The sequence below is a fragment of the Rhagoletis zephyria genome, unplaced genomic scaffold (genome assembly GCF_001687245.7).
Source record: "Rhagoletis zephyria isolate East Lansing unplaced genomic scaffold, Rhagoletis_zephyria_1.1 Rzeph_scaffold_03808, whole genome shotgun sequence".
In the NCBI taxonomy this organism is placed as follows: domain Eukaryota; kingdom Metazoa; phylum Arthropoda; class Insecta; order Diptera; family Tephritidae; genus Rhagoletis; species Rhagoletis zephyria.
In genome coordinates, this window is record NW_016160891.1 from 41,914 (window position 1) to 58,022 (window position 16,109).

Sequence of the window (16,109 nt, forward strand, 5' to 3'; positions counted from 1 at the left end):
TTTTTTTTTTTTTTTTTTTTTTTTTTTTTTTTTTTTTCGTAGGAGAGGGATTAAGGATAGCGCCACCAAAGTGGGCTAGTCTGCGTCTAGCGAGAGCATCACATTCACAGAGAATGTGTTCTGGCGTTTCTTCGTCCAGCTCACAGAAGTTTGTTTCTGCGAGATTGATTTTACTGAGGTGGCAACGAAGAGAACAGTGTCCCGTGTAGTACCCAGTGAGAGTTTTGAGTTCTTTGAAACTTTGTTTCAAGGACAGATAAATCGTTTGGCTTGTCTTTGCCCTGGACATTCCATCCAATGCCTGTTGAACATTTTTTCTACGCAGTTATTTATGGTCCCCTTCATTTGCGCTTTGGTGAGCCCACAAAACGGTTCCGGACCATAAAATACCGCGACAGCTACCTGTTTCGCTAGGCGGTTAGCCTCCTCGTTGCCATCATGTCCCTCATTCCCTGGTACCCATCCTAATAAAACTGTATTCTTGGCACCAAGAGCATTTAGGACATTGAGGCAATCGGAGATTTGCCATTGTCTGCGTGGGGCGACCGCTACTACTTAGAACATTGAGGCAATCATATAATAATGCAGATATATTTCGATGACGTTCCCCTTCTAAGACATTCTCTGCCACAAATTTCTATTGCATGAATATCCGCCTGAAAGATGGTGGGGTAGCTACCCATTGGTATAGATTTTTTAAAGTTCGGCCCAAAAATGCCAGCCCCAGTTTTACCATTTTCAAGCTTAGATCCATCAGTGTACCAAACCTCCCCATTAGGTTTGGTGAATGCGTTCCCTATGTTCCAGAGAGCTCGATGTGTACCTCAAATTTCCTAGATATTTCTAGTTTTGGAACCATTGCATCGCATATTTGTAGTATGGGATCATTAGCGTATTTCATTAGGACCTTCATGTGACCCGTCATATTTCCGATTTTCAGGTCGGAGATGTTCAGGATTCTCAGTGCCGCTGTGGTAGCCTTCTTTTCTATTGAAATAGGAAAGGGAGGTATTCCAACCAGGGCGCTGAGTGCATCAGCCGGCCAGGTCTTCATAGCTGCTGTTATGCCAATGCAAACTATTCTGGCAAGGCATCTTTTTCTGCCTTATATGGTATGTTATCAAAAGCCCCTGAAATATCAATGAAGGCGCAAAGGGCTATATTTTTAGACTCCAGAGCCTTCTCAATTTTTTGAAGTAAGGCTATGAATGGCAGTCTCAGTGGATATGCCTGGTTGATAGGCAAACTGGTTCTTATTGAGAGGCCGTTCCCTTAGCTTGACTTCTCTGATGTACTGATCCAGTATTTTCTCCATGCCTTTGAGAAGAAAGGAACTGAAACGGATGACGGTAATTGTTCCGGCTTACCATATGCTGGGAATGTGACCCAACAAGAGCTTAGCTCTATAGAGTTTAGAGAGGACCGGCGCTATGTGTCTAACTCCATGCTGCAGGAGACATGGATAGATTCCACCCGGCCCTGGTGATTTGTATGGGCTAAATGTTGATAAAGCCCATTGCATACGCTCTACAGTGGGCAGCTTCGTAGCAAAGCTTTGTTCTCTTCCAGAGGTGGATGTTGTAGCACCAAATTCTGGTCTACAGTAGTCTGCTATATAGCACGGGAAGTGAATATCCAGCAAAAGTCTGCTGATCTGACCCGGATGCCGACTGTAGCTCACATCTGGTCTCTTAAGGGTGCCATTTGTATTCCTGTAATCCCTTGTTAGAGCATTTGGAGGCGTACTGCCTCTGGGAGGCTATTTATTTCCGTACAGTGATTTCGCCAGCTAGCTCGTTTGGATTTCCTCAGCTCCTTGTTGTGGGGCGTTAACGCAAGTTTATACGGATTCCAATCACCCGTATTTTTTGCCCTATTGAATAGTCTTCTGGCCTGGCATCTCATTTGCTCAAGCTTCTTACTACACCTAGACACATCTCGTTTGGATCTTACCTTTTATTGGGGGCAACTACTGTTGAAAGCTATTACAATATCTGAGTGAAGCTGTTCAGCTTCATTCTCAAGCTCCTGTTTGGTTATAATGGGGTGTTTGGGGCTGTTTCCGCCCAGCTTGTTTTCCTGGGATTTCTGAAAACAAGTTCGAGTTCAGGAAACAGACCGATGTCGAATTCTATATGCATATGGTCCGACATTGATACTTTGATGGCATGATGAAGATTCACTTTCAGATGCCTCGAGTTTGGGTTGAGCTTAGGGAGAGATGGCATTACTTGCGGTCTTTGCGGCCGCGAGCAGTCACCTTCTTCCCCCTATTGCTACCCAGCAAGGCCTTCTCCTCGGCTGCCCCTGAACCCCCTTTGCTTTTGCGGCTTTGAGTAGCCGCTTTGGAACTTCCTTGCAGTGGTGGCCTTATTATGTTCGGAGGGAGCTCAACAGGCCTGACATTTTGTTGGGATCTGTCTAGCACCTGCTGCAGGGTCAGGGCTGACGTTGCTGAGGGTCGCGGAGGCGATGTCATAATGGCTTGAGCTACTGACAGCTCAGGCGACGGCTTTGTCTTTACCGGCGCTTGCTGCTTCTGCACGTGTACGTCTGTTGAGAGCTGCCTCGGGGTGACGGTGACAGACTTCGAACAACAGGGTTGTTCGTCCGTGCCCGTTCCGTCGGTATCAGCAGCATCATTTTCTACCACTGGTACCAACGGCTTGGCTTTATCGCTCAACTTCACCGTATCGTAGCCATAGTTGAAAACATTTCCTCTCTGTTTGTTTGCCGAGATCGGGTCTACCACAATGGTGACTTGTGCAGCCGATTTAAGACTCGCCAGCCCATTATTTTCAGGCCTTCATTCTGCCCCTGAAGAAGTAGGAGCGCATCCTCATTCTTTGAGCTATCCAACTCTGGGAAGAATCCCACCAGAATTATGCGGCGAGGCGTTTCCGAATCCGCTCCCACCTTTATCTTTGCCCCTTTTCAGGGGAAAGCTTCGGAACTGTGGCCCTTATCCACTCCGCAGTTACAGCGTCCCTGCAGATAATGGATAACCATCCCGGACGAAAAGTGCAGCCATCAAAAATAGGCTTTACAGCGCTATCTTTGTTGCTTCTTATCGCCCTAAGGATGGCATTCTATATGGCGCTGAGTTCGTCCGTCGACCAGACGTATCAACCATCTCAGCGTCATACTGGGGACTATACGCCACGGTAGTGCTGTCAGGACAGTCCCCGTTTCGGCGGCTGCCCAAAGACCATGCCCGGCCTCGTCGGCGAGCTGTTCAGCTCCATCTGGTTTTTGTAATATATTTAATTTTTGTTTTACGTTTTCCATATCAGTGTTCCCACGAGTATGGGGGATGGTAGCACCGCTGAGCGGGGCTACATACAACCAGATGCCGCCAGGTATCTGGAGGCCACCGTTATAAGGCACACTAACGTAGTGCCATTCATCCCATAAGCACGGTACAGATGACAATCGGAATTACGGATTTTATCGAGCTGTCCTCTCTAGATCCGCCATATTCAGTAAAAGCAGGGGCACCTCTCGCAGGGTGTGACTCTTCGTCACGTATGGTCGGTCTTGAGCCAACTGCTCCTGACTCAGAGCATTGCATCACGTATGGAACAATACCAAGAGCTTTGCTCCCTTGCTATAAATATATATATATATATATAAATAGCGCATATTATAAAATCGGCCAGCTCAATGTGCACTTTCGGTGCTCCTTGTTCTCTTAAGTTTGATATATTTTAGTAGAAAATTGTGTAAGGAAATATTTGTTATGTCGCAACATATCGTTAGTATATTTGAAATGCAAAAAAGCCGCAACTAAGTAAAAATCCAAATTTAATTTTTTTATTGATTATGATGCGTTTCGTCGAATAACAAGCCCTCACATAATTTTATGCAACAAAAAACTTAGTCAGTAGTGGCATTTTTGCATTTCAGCGACGATGTGAGTTTCGCCCTTTCCATACTATGCTAACGATGCGAACGTATGTAAGTCACTAATGAATAAACTAAGTTATGCATTAAAAACCTACTTAAATACATATATACAAACATACATACAAACATACATACATATATATACTTATATAAATATATATTTTTCTCAATTGCAGGCATTATTTGTGTGCTTGGTGATGATTGCATTAGTATCCGCCGTTCCCGCAGAGGAGTCGCTACCAGGCGATCTTTTTGACCAGGATGAGCAAGGACGACAGAATTTCTTCAAACTGAAGAAAATCAAGAAGCTGCTTTTGGGCTAAACTGCAAGAAGTCTGAATTTTTATTTAATTTTTCAAGCCGCGCCACATCATTTGTGTTCAAACTGTTTTTTTTTTCTCTCGTATATAGTTTGCCCAAAAAAATTTTTTAATGGCTAGCAACGAAAATTGTTATTTGTTTTGTTAATTCATATTTGCCATTAGATGTTGCTTTAACTCATTTTAAAAGTTCTACAATAAATAAGGAAATTATTTCTGTAAATATCCACATAAGAGTTTTGTACATACCTACACACAAATACATACATACATACATGTATATACATATGTATGTATATTTGATATTGATAATAAATAAACACACCAAAAATCTCAAACGAATTTTAACAAAATATTAAAGCAATGGTGTTAAAATCAAGACAAACATCGTCCAAGCTGCGAAGCGGATATTTGCAACAAAAATATTCCTAGCACTGATCAATACCGAAATACTTATGTATTTATGTATGTAGAAATAACATGACAAAAGGTATTCTAGCTAATATATTGACGACTTTTTAGAATTATGTAAGTTGGACCTATTACTCTCATTTACAATGCAAATATGATGACATCCTGCATAAAGAGCATTCAACTTTGAAAACTGGTTTCTTAGACTGCTATTAAACTTAATTTGGTTTATTCTTTTGAACGTAAAGATCATGGGAAGAAATATGCAAATGACGCCGTTAAGCATTTTTGGAAATTGTTAATAAGTTTTTTGTTTGCATAGAAACTTAAGAACTTCTCTTGGCGAACCAATTATACATACATCTGTATGCTGCCCTAAAATTCCATTTATTTTAGGGCTGGATTCACAGTGCTTAGTTAAACGATTGTTAACTTAACCACCAACAAGAGTTCACATTTGAATTTATATTCAGAGTCACATAAAAAACTATGAAAATTCATATCGCCTGAAAATATACAAATTCTAAATATCAATATGTACTTTTCTATTCAAATTTGAAATTCGTTCCACAAAAAAAAAAAAAGAAAGTTCACAAGAGTTTAACTATGGCGGCCTGCTGGTTTAAACTTTTGTTAACTGAGCGTTACGTATATCAAAATCAATAGTTAAACTTTTGTCAGTGGTTAACTGCGTACTGTGAATTTGGCCCTTAGTGTTACAAAAAATTCTAATATTCAAGAAAACGCATTTTGTACGCTCAATTGCTAATGTGGTTGATTTACATGGGTTCTAAATTATAGTTCCCCTCAAAGCATTGAATAGACGGTTGAACATTTATATTTTACGTATACAAATTTTTTATTTTCATTGATCTTTTATTTTTTTAACCTAATAGTATATATGTATATTATTTAGAGTATTTAATGTGAAGCCCTGATATTTTTACTTAGCATTATCTGATAAATTAATTAAATATCGTGAAAATGCCGCGTTTGTGTGTATGGTATGGCTGATTTTTTTTCGCGTACAAAAGTGTTGTTTATTTGTTAATATTGCAAAATAGCGGTAGCTGTATGACGTGGCATAATCGAAAGGATTAACCCAAGAACAAAAGTTTCTTCAGCAGCTTGAGCTTCAACAGAATGCTCTTGTCATCAGTGGGCTCAACTGTGTCGCGAGCTCCTTCTATACCCTCTGGAATGGCTTCCTCCACAGGCACAGCGTTGACAGCCAATAAAAGGGCGCAGCAAACAAAGATGGTCTGTAAGAAGTAACAGTAAGCCTAATTTCATCACATTTATAAATAAAATTGGGGTGTTTTCTTTAAATCCAGTGTTGAGGCTAGCCAAAAACCAAATAAACAAATTTTTTTTGTGAATCAACGCCCCTATTGCTGTTTTTAATTTTTAACTTTAATTTTTTATTTTTAAGAGACCTAACAGCGGTAAGTACACGTACCAAAAGCAGGAATTTCATCTTGTGTTCTTTTTTATTTTTAGCCGAAACTGAGTAGTGCCAATAGCGGATGTTAACTGGTATTCATTTTAAATTTAGTACTACTATTTATACCTATATGCTCGCTGCCGGGTTGTCTGCTGGCATTGATTCTGCTGCTCTCTTGCTAGTAAAATGGAACTCGCCATAGCAATGTACGCAAATGTCAGGTGTTCACATTTGAATGTATGTATGTGCATACTAGGAATGTTAATCCCGAGATCCCGGGATCCCGGACTTTTTAAGGTCTCGAAAATCCCAGGATTCTTGCCAAGTAATCCCGAGATTTTCGGGATTTGTAATTTGCACTGATGGAAATAATAGAAACTCCTTTTCTTGACCAGTATTGGCTATAATTTTTTTTATTTAATAATTAATATTTTTTTATATATGTCTAGCTCAATATACATATAACACCGCGCGATAGTAAATTTTAAACACAAATATCAATATATTCGCGAAACCATGGGCCAAATATAGTAAAATTGCGTTTTTAGTTTTTCACTCTGACGTCAGTAATTTAAAAATGATTTAAATAATTCAGAGAAATGTGCTTAGAGAAGAAGTATGGGTATAAAATTAATGAGGAAATCCTGTAAAATCTAAACAGATTCAAGTTTCTGGTGCAGAAGGGCTGGTAAATACATATTGAAAATGTCATTTTAAAATTTAACCCTAGAAATTTCGCACTATTTGTTTTTGAAAAAGTTATATGTTAAGGACTTATATAAACTCGATAACATCCCCGAGTTTCGTTCTTCTAACTTTGTCAGCTTAAAAATTACCAATTCGTCCTTGTGAATCCAAAAAATTTATATTTTTTCAATTCTAAAGCAATTTCCTATTGCATTTGTTACCCATATTTTTATTCTACATTGCATTGAATTTTTTTAACAATTTTCGGAATTAATCATATCTTTGAAATTACAAAGTCCTTCAAAATAAATCATGCGACGAGAGAAAGAATAAAATAAAAAAGTAGGTTTCAAACCCATTTATTATTATTTATTTCATGGTAGGAGAGCTTCTCAAACAATATATGAGCAATTTTTTCGATTCAAATTGTTGAAATGTAATGAATGTCTAGATCCTGGGACTAATCCCGGGATCCCGGGATTTTAACAACGCCGTCCCGGAAATCCCGGGATCGGAAAAAGCCGAAAAATTAACATATCTAGTACATACATACTCTTCTAAAGCATTGTCTTGATTGATGTGGGGATCAGGGAAGCCACCTCGAGGAGAATTACCCGATTTGCAGGGAATTTCAGTTTGCGTGGTGAATCGGGGAACAAAGTTTCAAATGGCTAAAAATTACCGTTGATTTTTTAGAAAATTTCTTTGTCGCATTTGCTTTCATATAACAAATAAACACAATTTACTTTTATTTGGATGAAAAGCGCAGCGCCTTCGGCAAAAATTTCTAAAACGAAAATGTTTACCCATTTGAAACTTACACTAGAACTGAGTGAGCTAGTAAACTGCATACTCAAAATCTTTCTAGAAAATCTAATTAAAAGGTCGAACTTTTTTCGAAAGTTTGTTAAAAGCTTGAAACTTGGATTTATACGGTTTTCGTCAAAGAGTTAACTATATATTAATAAAAAACTAACTCAAATTAAATAACAAAAAAAAAATAATTGTGAAAACTTGATAATATTTGGTGCGACTAAAATTTTTTCAACCATTGCATTTATGTAAACATTATATAAACATTTTTTTTTATTTTTTATTTATTAACTAACTTTATAAAAGTTTGGTTTCGTTTATGAATACATAACAATAAAATAAACATAAAGACCAGTGTTGGTATTTGAGATTTTTAAATTGTACAAAATTACCGACAAAAACTGTAACTTGTTGAGCTTAATTGTACTTTTCACCGTTTCCGTCAATGCACTACCTCCCGTTTTCCTTCAACTAAACATACACCTTTTTCTTCTACTACAGTGAGTTTATCTTTCAGTTCATTGTGCAGCTTAAGTTGGTGTAGACTTAATTTAACCTAACTTATCAGTGAGATCTCTCCAACTAGACTATAAAGTCACAAATAAGTTCTTAGATTCTATTCTAAAAATTATATGTAAAAAGAAAAATTTAAATTAATCTGAAAAAAAAAAAAAAAAAAATAGCCCAACCCGGGTAACCGTATAATTTTGTCGCGAGATGCACATATATTCAAATATGAAGACAATAACGACAAAAAATAAATACAGAAGATAGATCAGTTTAAATTAGGGAAAATAAATCATATAAAATGAGATAAGTAACACTAAAATGCAATTCCACAGTAGAAATTGTTAGTTTCAACGCATGCAATTTACTTAAAATTTTCTTTAAAATTCCTTCATTTTCTGCAGGATCGTCATTAGGTAAGCTGCATTCACAAAGATTTTTTTTAAATAAATAGCGATGATTTCACCCACCGTTGATAAAAAAAATTGTAATAACCACAACGTTCAACACTAATATTACCATTCACAATCACGTTTACTTTCAAAATTACAATTCAGGATTTAGTTTTGTACCAAATCTGAAATGTAAGTATGTCCATTTACTTAAACGCAAACGGATTAATAATCAAAGGGGCAGAGATTTCAGCGTTTTGTACAAAAAGTATTTTTGATGTTCAAATTGTACTTAAAACCGGTAAATTGTACTTTTGTACTTTTTAGAACTAATTGTACTGAAAAAAGTACAATTGTACTTAAAATATCAACACTGATAAAGACCAGCAATATATTAAAATATATAAATTTTTTTTTTATAAATAAGGAGATATCTGGAGATGGGTGGGGAATTTTACGAAATTTCGGGCGAAATCGGGGAGTTTCATTGCCGAAATCGGGGAATTCTCAAAAATGAGTTGGCTACCCTGGTGGGGATGCATTGTCAGTTGGCGCCCAGTGATTTTTTTAACATAAATTAGGTTCTCTGCTGAGCCTTCTTTACCCGTTACGAGTCTTTCGTTGTACCGCTGTCTCTGTTGACTTATTTTAGTATACGGCAATATTTTCTCCAAAGAGAAGATTATCATATTGTTGTTGTTTTTTTATTGACCATCATTTTTCTCATAGCAAAATAATTACTTTGTTATTTTTGGTAGCTAACCTACGCGCCAGTGTTGAGTTTGAAAACAACTTCTGTATATGAACGTACCAAATAAGACACAAAAGTTTTAGCTTAAATGTTCATAATACATATATGTATTTTCTTTTACATAAACAATATTCTGGAGTAAAGTAGTACCGGAGATCGAAAATAATGATTATTTTAAAATTTTCCATGAAAACAAGTAAAGAAGTATAAGTTCGGGGGAAAACGAATTTTATATACCGGGCACAGGTATCAGATATCACCGTTTCAACTTTCTCTCACCTACCTTTGCGTGATAAGCAGCGGTGTTCATTAGGGTGTCCCGTCAAAAAATTTTTTTGAGCTACACTATCGCAAGGGGTATCGAAATTTGCGTAATTTTACACATGTTAAGAAAAAGGTAAAAAAGTCAGAATTGTGTGTCATTTTGAGGGCTCTACCACACCATGAAGTTTTCCACGTATTTTATATGAGAAAAAACACTTCTTCGTAGAAATAGAGATAAAATCCTTAAAAGTCAATATTTTTCAATTTGCAAACTCTTTTTCTTTTGAGGAGACTTCAAAGAATAATATCCAGTTACTTATTTAACCTTTTTTTAATATTAATGATTTTTTTATGGTTCCCCCATTTAATTATTTTGGGGATTTTGGGACCTATAAAAAATAGTTAGTATTAAAAATTCGTTAAGTAAACAATTAGGTATTATTCTTTGAAGTCTTCTTAAGAGAAAAAGAGTTCGCAAATTGAAAAATATTGACTTTTAAGGATTTTATCTCTATTTCTACGAAGAAGTGTTTTTTCTCATATAAAATACGTGGAAAACTTCATGGTGTGGTAGAGCCCTCAAAATGACACACAATTCTGACTTTTTTACCTTTTTCTTAACATGTGTAAAATTACGCAAATTTCGATACCCCTTGCGATAGTGTAGCTCAAAAAAATTTTTTGACGGGACACCCTAATGAACACCGCTGCTTATCACGCAAAGGTAGGTGAGAGAAAGTTGAAACGGTGATATCTGATACCTGTGCCCGGTATATAAAATTCGGTTTCCCCCGAACTTATACTTCTTTACTTGTTTTCATGGAAAATTTTAAAATAATCATTATTTTCGATCTCCCTAGTGTTCATTCCGATTTCAAACGTTTTCGATAATATGCTGATTTAATGAAATCATTGAACCAAGTTTGGTAAAAATCAATAAAGCGGTTACCGAGAAAGACCTTTGCAGCCAAAATGTGGGCGGTGCCAGCTATAGATTTAAAATTAGCTATACATAAATATTTTATTTTGAAATAACAGGTTGCAGCAATAGCTTATGTAACAACACAAATTTTGTTTCGTTTTTTTAATTTCGATGAAGGATTCGACGATTTTTTGCGCTTGGTCATATTTTGAATTTGAATTAATTAAAACCAAAAAAATCCACCTACCACACGGAAAAAAAGTTTCCGCAAGTTTGCGCCATTTGAAGTTATGATGTTTTAAGTGACACTACGTAAGAATACGGGATTTCAGCCGCTACTAGGATCACTGATATTTTAACCCTATAAATAATAAATGTTAAAACCTAACAAATACAAATTTATATGTTCGAAAACTAGACCACCGCACCTTTTACATGATGTTTCATTTATGAGATTCTAATAATTTTTAGAAAAAATTACCATACACACGGTTAAAAATTTCGGTTTAAATTTTAAACTTAATAAAAAACACATTTTCGCCTTATTTCCCATTGTTTATTTTTGTTAATTGTAACAACAGTTTACTGACAGAAGGAAAAAGAACTTTGTTTATTCCCTGTGATATAATCCATATGAAGAAAGTAATATTCACAAAACATTTTTACTTAGTGTAACAAAATGTAGGAAAAGTGTCGTCTTTAATAACTGTTCGGCAAATCGGACACAGCGCTTTTGTATGAATTTTGTCTGCATGCTTTCTAATATGTTGAAAATATTGCTGGAAAACGTTAACATGTTTCCATGGAATGCAGCATATAACACAGAGAATATTGTTTTGGGTTTTATCTTCAGTTAAAATTTCTGCATTATCATCACCTGATTCACTATTTCCGAACTGCAGATTTCGATTACGGAGACGAAGCGAACATGTGGTACCAAATAGTTGTGTAAAAATACGTAAAATTTTACATACAAGCAGGTGAGATGAATGGCGCAATAAACAGGTGAAGAAATAAAACAGCTTTATCGCTTTATTTTCTGACATTCGGCTGCCTTATAGTCACATTTTATAGGCAAATTTTCAAATAAGGCAGTGTCAAAATCTTTCTTCTCACTCTAATATTACTTCACCTGGTATAATTCCACCATGCGTGGGGTGCATGCAATAACACCATACGCAATAATTCTCATTACTTAGACATTAAAACGCAGTTTCAGAAGTGAACTATTGCCATTTTATTATTATTCTTTTTTCTAAACGGTTGTAATGGTGGGGAGGGGCGGGGGATGCGAGCACGAGCGCACTTTCAAAATTGTATTTTTACAAATCCGTCCATTTAACTTGCTCATGTACAACTTTTTGTCAAATGTGATTCCCACACATGTGCACTATTTGCTTTATTACTCAATTGTTAAGTTTAAAAGTTGGTCTTATTGCTCAACGAGAAATGAAATGAAGCAAATTTCAGTTATTTCATATTCAATTGGGAAATAACACAAATTTGCGTTAGCCGTCCGATTGTCTGCTAGGTACTGGTAACTGTAATTCACAATGGTTAAGAAACATCTGCATCATTTGAGTCATGTTATGCTGAAATATTATCAGACGAAGAAGCTTTAAGGGCTTATATTGAATTAGATCTTACCAAAGCACAGTATTTGTACTCGAGGAACCTAACGCATGAAAGGAAATGTTTTCTGCTGCCGTCATATTACAAAATACAGAGATGTAAACAAATATGCTGTCCACTTGATTCATCGATGGAAATAACCAACTCTTCTGCAAAAATAACATCTTTGCAACATTTAATGGTCCACACAGCTACGAGAATTTTATTGATTAACTTCTTGAATACAGCAGGGCTAAAAAAATTGGTTTTATATAGCAGGTGGGGATGTGACGGCTCATCTGGACAAAGCGAGTACAAACAACAACTTCCAGAGGAGTCTGAGCTGATTTCAGACTCATATCTGTATTGCGTCTTGTGTTTCTTTGAAATTAATTGATGAAGCATCTGGTTCTATTATCTGGCAAAATCCCGCGCCTTCATCAGTAAGATTTTGTACCCCAATTTTAATAGAGTTTTCAAAGGAAACCCCAATGAAAACAAAGTCAGTTGTGGATAACATACAGTCCCAAATTGATGAATTACAGCCGTTTTTGATTGGTACAGATGGTGAAGAACTACAGGTCAAGTATGAACTTTTCCTTACAATGGTCGATGGAAAAGCTACCCAAGTATTAACAGGCACAGCTTCCAGCTCTACGTGTACTATATGTGGTGCTACTCCGCGCCTAATGAATGAATTAGAAAAAGTCGCGGTCAGGTCTGAAGACGAAAGCTGTTTCCGTTATGGATTATCAACATTACATGTCTGGATTAGATGCTTGGAGATGATTTTGCGCATATCTTATAACCTTTCTTTTAAAAAATGGTCTACTACAAATGAAGTACACAAAAGGGCAAAAGAAGAAAAGAAAACTGCGGTGCAAAGACTTTTTCGAGAAAAGCTGGGATTAATCTTAGATAAGCCACGGCAAGTAAGAGGCAACTCCAATGATGGAAATACAGCAAGAAGCACAAGCTATTGATCCATGGAGAGAGTGTATTAAAACATTTTGCTGTATTAACAATTGGACAACTTTCAGAAGACGCACAAGAGTCCCGCAACAAAGCCTATAAGAAATTAAGGCTACATCACGCAAGAAAACATACAAGAGTGGCGACAAACGAAGATATATTCCGTACATTATTGTATACATCAGATCCATACGTAACAAGCATTCGCAAGCCAAACGCAAGAATCACCAAAGAACTTGACGAAGATGCTCTATGCCTGTTGAAAATAAGTGAACTCATTCCAGATTGTGAAGCGATTGAAACCGCAAATAAATGTAGCATTTTGATAAATGTATTTTTAAAATGTAAAACATATACTATTTTTAGTTAATTATTTTTAGAAAACGGTAAGCTTTTTTCAAGGCTCAATTTGGTAGACTATTGAAAATCTGTTTTGTTAGGGTGGCTTTATATACTTTTCTTATGGCACCTACTATAATGCAATAGTTCAGTAAATTTTTTTTTCTAATATATGTTTATTTCGGCAACGTTTTATAAAACTTTAGAAAAGTTGATTCTTGGCGAGACAGTAGATGTGAAGAAACTGTCAAGTTTTATAATGATAATTTTGACGAATGCAGACTCAATATCGATAAAGATATTACATAATGTGCATAATGAGGCGCACACAGCAAAATCCAGGATCTGTGAAAGATGTTGTGCAATTTTTGCGTGAAAACGAATTATGTGTGGGACTTTCTCCTGAATATGCACGCTTCATTAGATTAGATTCCAGGGTCGTCATCCTCTAATGAGAGGAGCTTTTCTGTTTTGCGTAGGATGAAAAATTATTTGCGCTCGACGATGCACCAAAAACGGCTCAACCATGTAGCAATATTGCATTCTTATCCATGAATCCAAACGAATGGCCGCGGTTTAACTGCAGAAATGATTTTTTTTTTTTGAAATTTGATTAAAGGATAATTTCCATGATATATATACTACATAGTATGTATAACACAAGCCAACAAAAATATCAAAGAATTGTGTTTCCTCAAATGTTAAAAGCTGTTTTTGATAGACTTTTTGTGCTGACTACGAATCTGTTAGTACAAAGTTTCCATCAGCCTTAGATTTTTACAAAGAAGTGATCAAAGTATCAAAAAATTGCGTTTATTGCAATATTTGAAAAGCTCTAGCAAAAACAAAACGTGTTAGAACCTTCCATTTGGGCTTCAATTAAAGCTAGAACTCTCGACAACTGGAAATACTATTCGTGCACTTTGACTTTATGGTTATGCTATTTGTTGAATAGCAAAAACTGATTTTGGCGAAGTTTGAGTACTTACCGCAACTAAACAAAAGGTGAAAGAATCTTCCACTTAGGCTTAAATCAAGGCTTGAACTTTCAACTACAATCTCTGAAAATAGCATCCCTGGACCTGGACCCTAAGGTCAACGGATTTTGGCACAATTTTTTTTTTTCTTACAATAGCACAATACGCCAGTATTTTGTTATTGTTGAATAAATGACTATAAGTAACTATCAAGTCAAGGTGAACTAATGATCAGGGATAGTAGCCGAGAGTTCTAGCTTTAATTTAAGCCCAAGTGGAAGGTTCTATCACCTTTTGTTTTTTTTTGCTAGAGCTTCCCATATATTCCAAAAACCCGATTTTTTGATGCTTTGACCCCTAATATGAGTTGCATTCGGTCTTCGACTGTGGTCGAAAGGGCTGATAGAACGAATTTTCATTTGGTATTACGACGCTCATTCGATTAAGAATAGCGATATTGTGAATTTCGCTCGTTGTTCACAATAGTATATTTTTAACCGCTGAGAAGCTTTGTTTACAAATCGAGCAAACTAAATAGTGTGCTTATTCATGTCTATGTAAATTTATGCAAATTAAAACGAAATAAAAAAGAAAGCGAGTTCATAAGAACGTGGTAAAAATGAGTACAAGAGAGTTCTGGTTCAACGATTCGTCATAGGCTGAGAGTTTAGTAAACTGGCCAGGAGTATTAAATGTTTAAGGGCCAGTTTTTCAGTGACAGTTTAAACTTAGATTACGTAAACTGAGTTTAAATTGAACAGCTTACTGACATTTTGTTGGCTAATCTTAATTTAAACCAGCCAGCTCGGGCGTTTAAACTAAGTTTAAACCACAGCCGTGCACTGAAAAACTGGCCCTAAGAGAATAACAAACAAAATGCTGACTGTAATTATAAAATTATTAGTACGACACATTTTTCTGCATCGTATTTCAAGATGTTATCATGATAAAAACATTACGAGGTAAAAACCGTCTCCAAATCACATAAAATTGAAAATAAAAAAATCAAATTGTTCAGAACTTTTGTTGTTTGATATTGAAAATGAGAATGGTTGTGTGTGCTTCACCCAGTAGAACTTGGGAGCATCGTATGATTGCTCGCTGAGTACTCCCTGGGGAGTATACGAATACTCCCTATTGCTCCCTATGCTTCTTATACACAGAATTGTGTATACTCTCTTTAACACGTGAGCAATGCAAGAGATATCTCAGAATAACCTCTTAGAAACTTCCCAAAAAGACAATAAGGGAGTGCACATAGGAAAATACCACATATTTCCCCAAAACGAGCAATAAGGGAGTATTCCCAACCTCCTAAGCGAGGTATTGAACAGCTTTCCTATTCTCCCACATTCCTCCTAATGAAGCAATACAAGATTACTCCAACATTTCTCCATAGGAAGCGTTTCTTTTTAGCTAAAACCCACTATATATTAGATGTGTTATCACATGTACATATCGTCGTCTCAGAAAACGGATGTCGAATGTTACAAAACACGGTTTTGAGAAAATTGACTTTGAAGTTTAAGGTCGAATTAATCCGAAACTGTACGGTAGATTTTTGTAACTTTTGAAGGAGACGTAGTTGGTGTTATTAGTTTTGATTTCCCATATTTTTACATTTAATATCTCTTAACGTNAACAGCTTTCCTATTCTCCCACATTCCTCCTAATGAAGCAATACAAGATTACTCCAACATTTCTCCATAGGAAGCGTTTCTTTTTAGCTAAAACCCACTATATATTAGATGTGTTATCACATGTACATATCGTCGTCTCAGAAAACGGATGTC

At 36.2% G+C, this 16,109-nt stretch overlaps 2 protein-coding genes across 2 annotated transcripts in view; one reads left to right on the top strand and one right to left on the bottom strand.

Moving 5' to 3' along the window:
- LOC108369697 (uncharacterized) overlaps positions 1–4,456 on the top strand; it is a 5,423-nt gene extending 967 nt beyond the window's left edge. The window contains exon 2 of the mRNA XM_017624861.1: positions 4,083–4,456. Coding sequence (XP_017480350.1) covers positions 4,083–4,229 — 147 coding nt within the window. The 3' untranslated portion in view covers positions 4,230–4,456. The remainder of the gene's footprint in view (positions 1–4,082) is intronic.
- A 789-nt stretch (positions 4,457–5,245) lies between these two features.
- LOC108369698 (uncharacterized) lies at positions 5,246–6,199 on the bottom strand. The gene is made up of 2 exons (XM_017624862.1): positions 6,097–6,199; positions 5,246–5,899 (listed from the first exon to the last, which is right to left on the bottom strand). Exons 1-2 carry the CDS (start codon positions 6,112–6,114, stop codon positions 5,735–5,737), a joined length of 183 nt encoding a protein of 60 aa, XP_017480351.1. The 5' UTR covers positions 6,115–6,199; the 3' UTR covers positions 5,246–5,734.
- Positions 6,200–16,109: the final 9,910 nt, after the last annotated feature.